This window comes from Eubalaena glacialis, chromosome 11 (assembly GCF_028564815.1).
Source record: "Eubalaena glacialis isolate mEubGla1 chromosome 11, mEubGla1.1.hap2.+ XY, whole genome shotgun sequence".
Classification (NCBI taxonomy): domain Eukaryota; kingdom Metazoa; phylum Chordata; class Mammalia; order Artiodactyla; family Balaenidae; genus Eubalaena; species Eubalaena glacialis.
Window position 1 is genome coordinate 108,597,574 of NC_083726.1, and position 8,797 is coordinate 108,606,370.

The following is an 8,797-nucleotide window of genomic DNA, read 5'->3' on the forward strand; positions in this document are numbered from 1 at the left end:
TGACTCAGAATAAATTCAGATCACCAGCAGGTTATACTCGCTTAGAACATTTTCCCTCCTGGCTGAGTGAGCATCCCAGGAAAGTATTTAATGAGGTGGTGCATTAATCAGCCATCCCCGGGTCTGTATTGCTCCCTGAGAAATGGACCTAATTGCCTAATAAACAAATTTTCTCAAATATTTCTTACCTCTACACAGGATATATCAAGAGGAATCACATGTCTTCAGCTGTTTACCTCAATCAACAAATATTTATTGATGAAATAAAGCTACATCAGGTGTGACTTGGCAATGACATAGCAGGCTGGGTTGCCAAAGGGAAAATCAGAACATAATTTTCAGTAGAGTCATAGCAGGCAGGTGAAAATGAGTTGTCAAGAATAAGAGTAACAAATACACGTGCATAATAATTTACAAATCTTGTCACATTTACATATAGCTTATTTGATCTTCACAACAATCCTTGGAAGAGTTATATCTCCTAATTTATGGATGAGAAAACTGTGCATGAGAGAGTTCAATGACTTTTCTAAGGTCACTGGCAAGCAGTATTTCCCCCAATACACTTCACGTCCTAAATTTTCCAATAACAGTACATTTTGGAGGTAGTATGTTATGTGGACAGCTTAGCACTACACAGTATGATCGTGCCCTGGGAAGTATCCCACCCAGTTAGTGCTCCAAAAACCAGAGAGGTACGCAGATGGGCTCCAACAGGAGAATGCATTTCTACCATGGCTCCACTAGGTGGCAGTGAAGGCCGCCACTAGAAGCAAGTGTTTGTCACTACTGTAGAGACACTTGGTCAAAGCAGGAAAGAGGAAAGAAGCAAAGCGGCACTATTCTTTCAGAGTTAGAAAAGTGTGCGTGTGTATACGCTTGCGTGCCTCCGTGTGTGCGCGTATGTTTGCAGGGCAGAGGAACTAAAAAATGAATAGAACTGTTACTGCATTCTATGCAGTTTCCCCTACTGCTGGTGGGTAGAACCAGAGTGAAAGAAAGACCTTGATATTTGGCACTTCAATACTCTGCTGTGTCCTCTAAGCCCAGGCCTGCGATCCCACCCCTGGATTCTGGATGTCCAGTGAGGCATTACATGACGTACAAAATTATCATTGTCATTTAGCATAAAAGTGAATGCTCTCTCGAGAGGAAGCATGTATGAATTCAGTGCATGAACGTCTCTGGCTGTGCCTGCAGGCTGGTCTTTCTCAAGTGTACATAATCTATTCGCTGGTAGAGAAACCAGCAACTTGCATCATCCTATGGGGAAAGGAACTCAAGAGCTGAAGGAATCCAAGATCCCTTTGATGCTTTCCTGTTCAGTAGTAATCAGCATTGCTACAGGTTAATTGCAAATTGTGGCCACTGGATAAAGAAGAGTTCTTGACTAGAGCATGCCATAGCAGAAAACATATGTGTCTGGGTTGGAATCCATCTTTGCCACTGAATGTTGTTTAGATGGCCATCCTAAGCCTTCTGAAAGTTAGGGGAAAAACAATGTTCCATTTGTCTGTGAATCTCTACCAACTCCGGGGAAACCCCCAACCCATTGATCAAACCAGAGTTCCCATCAATTAGAACGGTGTTCTATTCGAGGAGACTCCTTTGCCATTGGGGGCAGCTGCTTTTCTTCTGGCACTGGGGGTAGATCAGGTGCTTTCTGGCCACACCTGGAAACAGTGAAGCGAGTCATGTGAAGAGCTTCTTCATACCCTGGGAGGGTGTCCAGGGAGGACGGCAGCGGGCTCAGGGAGCTGGGGGAGTGAGCCACGGCCAGGATTCTTCGAGCCGCAGGGCCAAACACTGACTGCAGGGCTGGAGAGGAAAGAAGGACGGGAGCTCAAGTAAACGCGGCGTCCACAGAAATCAGAGACTTCCGGCACACTCAGTCCCCTTGCATTTTAAACAAGTGTCCAAATCCATTGTCACTCTTGGCCACAGATATTAGGAAAATCCTGTGAAGCTTGTTCAGAAACCAGCTTCACTCTTTGCTAGGAGATCCCGTCTTCTCTGGCTTCCTCAAATTCTAAAGTGGGCTCCCATATCTCACAACCCTGTCCTTTCCCCTTTACGGATTTGGAACCCTTTATACCAACACACTGAAGTTGCAGACTCCTTAGAAATAGTTGTTTCTGCCTATTTATCTTTTCCCCAAAATGACAGTGAGAAAAGAAAAGCAGGATAGGTGAACAACGTGCTATAGCGTTCTCTCTTTTCAAAATAAATATCACAGGGTATTACCGCCTGCTGTTCTGCCTTGTATTCACTCTCCAATTTTAGGAAAGAGTATACTCCAAAGAAGAGAACAGAGGGAAATAAAGGAAAGTGTTTTATGATCATCCAGTGTTGGGTTTAATATCTAATGGTTTAAGACCTGGTGAATAAAGAAAGTACACACGACTAATTTCTCTAAAGATAAAAAAAAATTAGTATAGATAATAGAAAGTGTAAGTTTTCACAAAAATCTAAGACATTTTCGAAAAAGGGATATATTCAGAGCTGAAAATGGTTTTATCAAAATAATTATTTATAAACTTGGGAATTCTTCTGGTAAGACATTTCCAATATTGTCTCCAACATTTCATTTCTTTCTTCACTCCATTATCTGACCAAAAACTGAAAATACAGCATCCATGGGAGACCAGGTCACTGCACCATCAGGCTTTGGGAAATTAAAGCTGCCCTAAGTTTTAGAATCTTTAACACTATTTGATCAATGTTTTTACACCGTTGCACTGTCCTAAGCGATCGTTTAAACCTGGGTTCACCTCCCATGTTCTACGTTAGTGTACTCACAAGTGATCGTGCTCTGGAGAGTGCTGTCCTGGTCAAAAGCGATGACTGTTACTTCATAGGGTGGCCGGCCCTCGTCTTCCCCATTTTGCTGGTGACCCAGACAACAGCGGAAGCACACAGAAGTCAGGCCACACAGGAGAAGCAGCGCCCCGATGACCACCAGCAACCTGTAAGGACCCCACCAAGCAGTGAGAGCTCTGTGGTCTGGTGTTTTTCCCAACTTCGGCGTAATCAGTCTTCAGTGTCTCCATTTTGATTTTTGTTTGAGTATTTTATAGAATGACTATCAGATTTTAATTCCCAGGCTTTCTCTTCACGTGTATACTTCCTTATTTTGCCAGCAAGACTAAGTCAGTTCACTAGAGCAATTCATGACAGATTTAAATGTGGTTTGGAGGGGCTACTTTTTACTGAAGTAATCTCCTCTCTGTGGCTTTCTCTAGAGCTGACCCTGAGAAAGTACACAATAATCCGTTGATGTTGGCCCAGGAGATGGTATTGAAATAGGAAATCCTGGTATATTGTCACACAGGTTAGTGATGAGGTAAAGAAGCTTTACTCCATGAGATGCTAGGAAATAGGCTGGATGTCTCAGTTTCTTTTCTGCTGTCAATATATTTAAAAACTAAAATAAATAAATAAAAGTAATACCCCTGAGAAAAACTCCCTTTTAAACATCTTTCTGGGTAATATAGCTAAAACTTACCATATATACCAGAGATGTACCCAATCTGTGGTCAGGCAACTATGGAGAAAGAATAAAGGTTTGTTTGCAATAAAAATATAGTCAATGCCTGTTATAATTCCAGAATCAGAAATACAAGTTACAATGTATGATACCTTGTTATAATAAAAGCATCACAGGTTATATTAACTTCGATGTAACCAGCTGAATCTATTATGAAATGGGATGCCTTCAGTAGTGATTTATACTATAGATGGCATTGTGTAACTCATTATGAGACAGACTAAACTAGTGATCATGAAAATAATGTTAATAGAACATGTAACCATGACCATTGTAAACAGTTTTGATGACAATTACCAAGAAAGAACTTTCAATGCAAGTTTACAAAGAGTGAAAATAAATGTGAAAGTTAAGGTTTGTATATATTTGAGGTCAATAAAATTTAAACATAAAGAAAATTTCAGTTATAAGCATGATAGTTTGTAATTTATGTTTTGCAAGTTGTTGCCAAAGCCACCATATAAACAGCAAGGTCCTACTATATAGCTCAGGGAACTATACACAATAGCCTGTAATAAACCATAATGGAAAAGAATATGAAAAAGAATATATATATATATTTGAATCACTTTGCTGTACATCAGAAACTAACACATCACAACACTGTAAATCAACTATACTTCAATAAAAAATAAAAAGCAGGAAAAAAAAAAAAAAAGGGCCACCATAAAACCATAAAAACTCCCACCGTAAAAAGGGCTTTAAATTTTCACATCCAGGATCAAAACAGATAAGCATATTCATTGAGGCCAAACAAGAAGGGGGAAAAAAATGTAGAAACCAACTTCATCACGACAAAAGCTAATTAAATATTCTGAACGAACTAGGGCAATTATCAAGTTTCTCTATAGAATGAAGAAAATATGGATTGCAAGGGAGAAGGAGTGTGGGATAAGTTGGGGAGTGTGAAGGGGAGAGGAAGGAAAATATTTGTTTGTCACTGAAGATGAATACATTTAATACTTTATGATCTAGTGATCTGTTGAAATCCACTTCTATATCCTCTCTGTTTGCACAGTTGTAGATCATACAGTTTTCTTTTTCACTGAACAGTGTCTCTAGGTGTTCTCACATTCCCTGTTTGTTCAAAGCCCCTTCCAGTTCTACAATGTTACAATTCTGATTCTGCTAAAAATAACCCTCCTGTGGTGGTAGGTGTCTAAAACCTCAGAGAGCTCTTGGCAAGTAACCAAGGCCATCACCATTTCCCTTGGGTTTAACAGACTTGGCTGTAGGGAAACTCTTCCCGGGGCTAAATATGTGTTTTCCTTCAGCCCAAGTAAGTCTTTTTATTCAAACTGTCCCTGCTTTCTTAAATAGTTTACCTCCAAGAGGAATGAATCTCTTCCCTTTTTATCTTTGTGTCCTCTGTGTCTACATAGGACTTAATTGTGACAGGTTTAGATTGAGGGATAACTACCTCAAAGTGATAGCTAAATGAAGTCTGCAATAAATATTAACATGCCCTGAAAAATAGGAAACGCTTTGCAGATTTGAAATGGTGGTGCTACGTTGGCAATCACCCAAGTATATCTGCGTGTCAGTAGCGAATCCTGTCTGTCTCGGTGACTCACTGAGAGGCTTGGGAAGGAAAATCTTTTGCAAAACACTGTGACTGTATAAATTGAGATTAAGTCTGCTGTTTTGACAGGAAGATTGGCTTTGGAAAAACGCCGTCAGCAGTGTTATCTTGAATACTTAGGATGACACGAACACCTGTTTTTGGATAACCTGTCTGTGAGATTAGTGGCTTGATGCCATTTAAGTAGAAATAAGGGAAGTCAGAGATATCTCATGACATTTTGACCCTGTTTTGGGTGTTGATGTCTTTGTCTGTCTCGCTTTCCTCCCAGTGTGGACTCTCAGATACTTACTGTTCAGGATTGACACAGTTCTCCTCACATCTTGCCCAAGGAAGCTGTAGGAAGGGAAACAATCTCAGACAGGGAAATGGTCTCATCTGCTCTGCTCAGCAGCCTATGAGTCGTCCCTCATGACTGCGCTGTCAGGTCAGTTGGTGACAGCAGGGCAAATACAAGGACAAGGTCATGGGGTCAGTCACGTTCAGGACTGTTTTCATCTCTCCTATACCTGATCTTTATTAAATTCGCAGTGGGAAAACCTGGAAGAGCAAATACCTAATCTGTTTTGGTTTTGGTATTTTGGTGGTGGGTGAACATCACTGCCTCTGTGAATGACGGGCAGCATTCATATCAATTTGTTTGTCCTAGAAATTTCCTGATCTGCCTCTCAGGATACTGTTCTTGTTCTCCTAATTCTCTATCAGTTACAAGTTGAATTCAACCCCACTGCTCTTCTTTATTCCCTCCGTACGTCAATAACTCACCGTACAAGAGAAGAAGGGGGGAAAGGGAGGGGGAAAACTTATTGATTGAATAGCTACTCTGTGCCAGCCAGATTGCCAAGAATTTTTAAGATTTCATAACATTTCATCACAATAACCATGCTGGTGGGTACATGATTTTGAAACGTTAAGAGACTAAGGTATAGAGGTTTAAGTAACATGACCAACTGCATACACCTATTGATTTGGCCAGAATTCAGATCAAACTCTCTCATGGATACGTGTGGAATGAATCACTAGAACCAGGGACAAGCCTGCTCTAACAACTGTTGACGTTGCTGTCAGGTCCCTTCTACTCCCAGGAAAGGAACGTCCCACTCCTTCTTTTACCTTATATTTCAGTTGACTTTCTCCTTCAAAAACCTCTCTAGGTAAACTTCTGTTCTAGAAACTGTCTCTCTCTTCCAGTAACTTGGATGACTTGATATTTCAGGAAATCAACAACAAAGGCCACAAAGTTACTCTAAAAAGAGGCAAGAATTTGTACTTATTGGGAGTTTGGGGGGAGGGTGGGAGCAGGCAGGGGACACACCTACATGTGACATTGGGTGAAAAGGATTTGTAAAAGAACAAACAGCTGATCTCTGCAGAAAACATTTGAGAAACTCCTGGGTTTGTTTTCATCTAAAATAATTGGCCACTAAGGATGACAAAGTATGTGTTTCCTCAACCCACCCCCCGTACTTCGCTTTGTTTTCTTGATTAAAGTTTAAAGAAAAAGCCTAAAGTGCCCAGCCGATAAAATGCCTCCTTTCGGGCCTGTTGCAAAAAGAGAAGAAACGAGAAAAGAAAGGAAGGGAACGACAAGGAGGAGAAGAAGAAGTAAAAAGAAAATACAAGAAAAAGAAAGAAAAAGCTATGGTTTCAGACATTCAATTCACTGGTATATAGGAAGTAAAATAGCACCCTCCCTGTTAGGAGCTGTTCAGGAATCTGGAACCAGCCCGTTTCTTCATTTGCTTTTCTTCGTAATAGAGTTCATATCTGTGTAAACTTCCCCCTGAAAGTGATCCAGAATTCCTCAGTCCAATGACTCTTTCTCAGCTAATGAGTTATTCAGAATCTTCCGCTTCTCATTTGGGGAGAAATAAAAAGTGCAAAGTATTTTAAAAGAGTTTTCTTTCTCAACTTATCTCTGATCCAGAGGCACCTAAACTGCTAGAGTAGTATTAGGGCTGATATGGGAAACACCATTTAGGGGAATTATGTACTTAGTTTTAATAATTTACTTGGAATTTTTTTTTTTTTTTTTTTTTTTTGGCCATGCCGCGCAACCTGTGGGACCTTAGTTCTCTGCCCAGGGATCGAACCCGTGCCCCCTGCAGTGGAAGTGTGGAGTCCTAACGACTGGACCACCAGGGAATTCCCAGTAACTTACTTGGGGTTTTGAGGGATAGGTGAAGAGATGTTAAAAGAGAGAAATATACATAAGAGACACTTCTAAATTGCCATTGCTCTCCTACTAGTATATATGTCCTTCTTTTCACTGATGTCATTAGTCACACATGCACTATATGTAACCCTATAATACTAAGAGAACATTCTAGTTATTCTTTTCCCTACCATCCCTTTGGTTCTGTATATGTCTTCCCCCCTCATTCATTTCCCTCCAGGTTCTTCTGAGAGTTGATTTATCTGAGAAACAAAGAAACAAACAGAAGTCTTATGCCTGCGTTTTCACAACTCACCTGGATGAAATACACCAGGGCAGAAGCCATCAGGGCTCGGGATTGCACTCCCATCGGGCTGGACTCCTGCTTCTCCAGATCATGCACTGGGCGTCCGTTGCCTCCTTTCCATGCTCTGTGCCATGTCTGACTTCTTGACCTAGAGGACTTAAGGAGAGAAACTCTTCTCAGCAATAAATCGGTTTTCCCTCCTCTCTCTTTCTCTTCTCTTACTCCCTCGGGCTGTTATTTTCTGTGGTTTTTCTCTCCCCTTTCATCCTAGCTTCTTTCTCTATTTCTAGTCCTGGTTTTAAGGTCTCCACGTTTGCTTCCCTGTGTCTTCTCTTCTTCCATTCTACTCTTAGTCCTTTCTAGATGTCTTTAACGTTCTCACACTGCCTCCAAAAGGAAGACGTTCAGGAAGGACACATCAGTCCTGTGAATTGGATATTTTTCTAGGCAGTGGTGAGAAACTGGACTTGAAGGAGAATCAAAGGCACGTTGAGGGTGACCACATAAGTTCTCTTCTCCATCAGAAAAGGAGTAATATCCTTGGTCCTTCACCCAAGCACTCCAGGGTGACTGTTGCCAGTTGAAAGTCACCCTGCCAATCTCCATTCACTCCCCTCTCTGTGTGGTTAGCCCGCCTCTCTTGCTCTCCCCTTCACTATGCAGGCCTCCCCTTCACTATGTTGATAATCAACTCTCCTGGTTCTGGGTCATTTATTCCTAGACACTGGAGTAGGGCTGAGAGGTTGCCAAATGAACTGGAAATCTATAGCATCTTTGGAGAAAGCAGGTGGGGAGATTAGAATTTCTGGGTGCTGTCCATGAAATCCCCCTCCACCCTGACTTCAATTCCCATTGAAATAGTTAAAGAGACATTTTAAAAACAAGATTCAAGATCTATATGTCTCTCTCACTCTCGCTCTGTCTCTCTCATATAATGTAAAATCAGAGCAAAAATAAGCACACATGGTAAGGACATAGAAAATTTGTAAAGACGCACCTCTATAGGAACAAATGAATGCTGTATAAATGATGTATGCTTAAGCCAGTAATCTTTTAATCAATACAAAGTATTAAAATTTTTTTAAATACAAAGTCTTTCATAAGAAAATTGGACATTTGTTTACAGGGATCTATCTTATAAACATTGGGGAAAAAACAACTTTCAGATACTAACTCTGAAAATCTGATTTTACTGAGTTGTTGAGG

The 8,797-nt window shown here is 40.8% G+C and overlaps 1 protein-coding gene across 1 annotated transcript; it reads right to left on the reverse strand.

Annotated features, from left to right (window-relative positions):
- Nucleotides 1-231: 231 nt before the first annotated feature.
- Nucleotides 232-8,272, reverse strand: TMEM52B (transmembrane protein 52B). The gene is made up of 5 exons (XM_061205467.1): nucleotides 7,601-8,272; nucleotides 5,422-5,465; nucleotides 3,506-3,544; nucleotides 2,800-2,966; nucleotides 232-1,818 (listed from the first exon to the last, which is right to left on the reverse strand). Exons 1-5 carry the CDS (start codon nucleotides 7,652-7,654, stop codon nucleotides 1,574-1,576), a joined length of 549 nt encoding a protein of 182 aa, XP_061061450.1. The 5' UTR covers nucleotides 7,655-8,272; the 3' UTR covers nucleotides 232-1,573.
- Nucleotides 8,273-8,797: the final 525 nt, after the last annotated feature.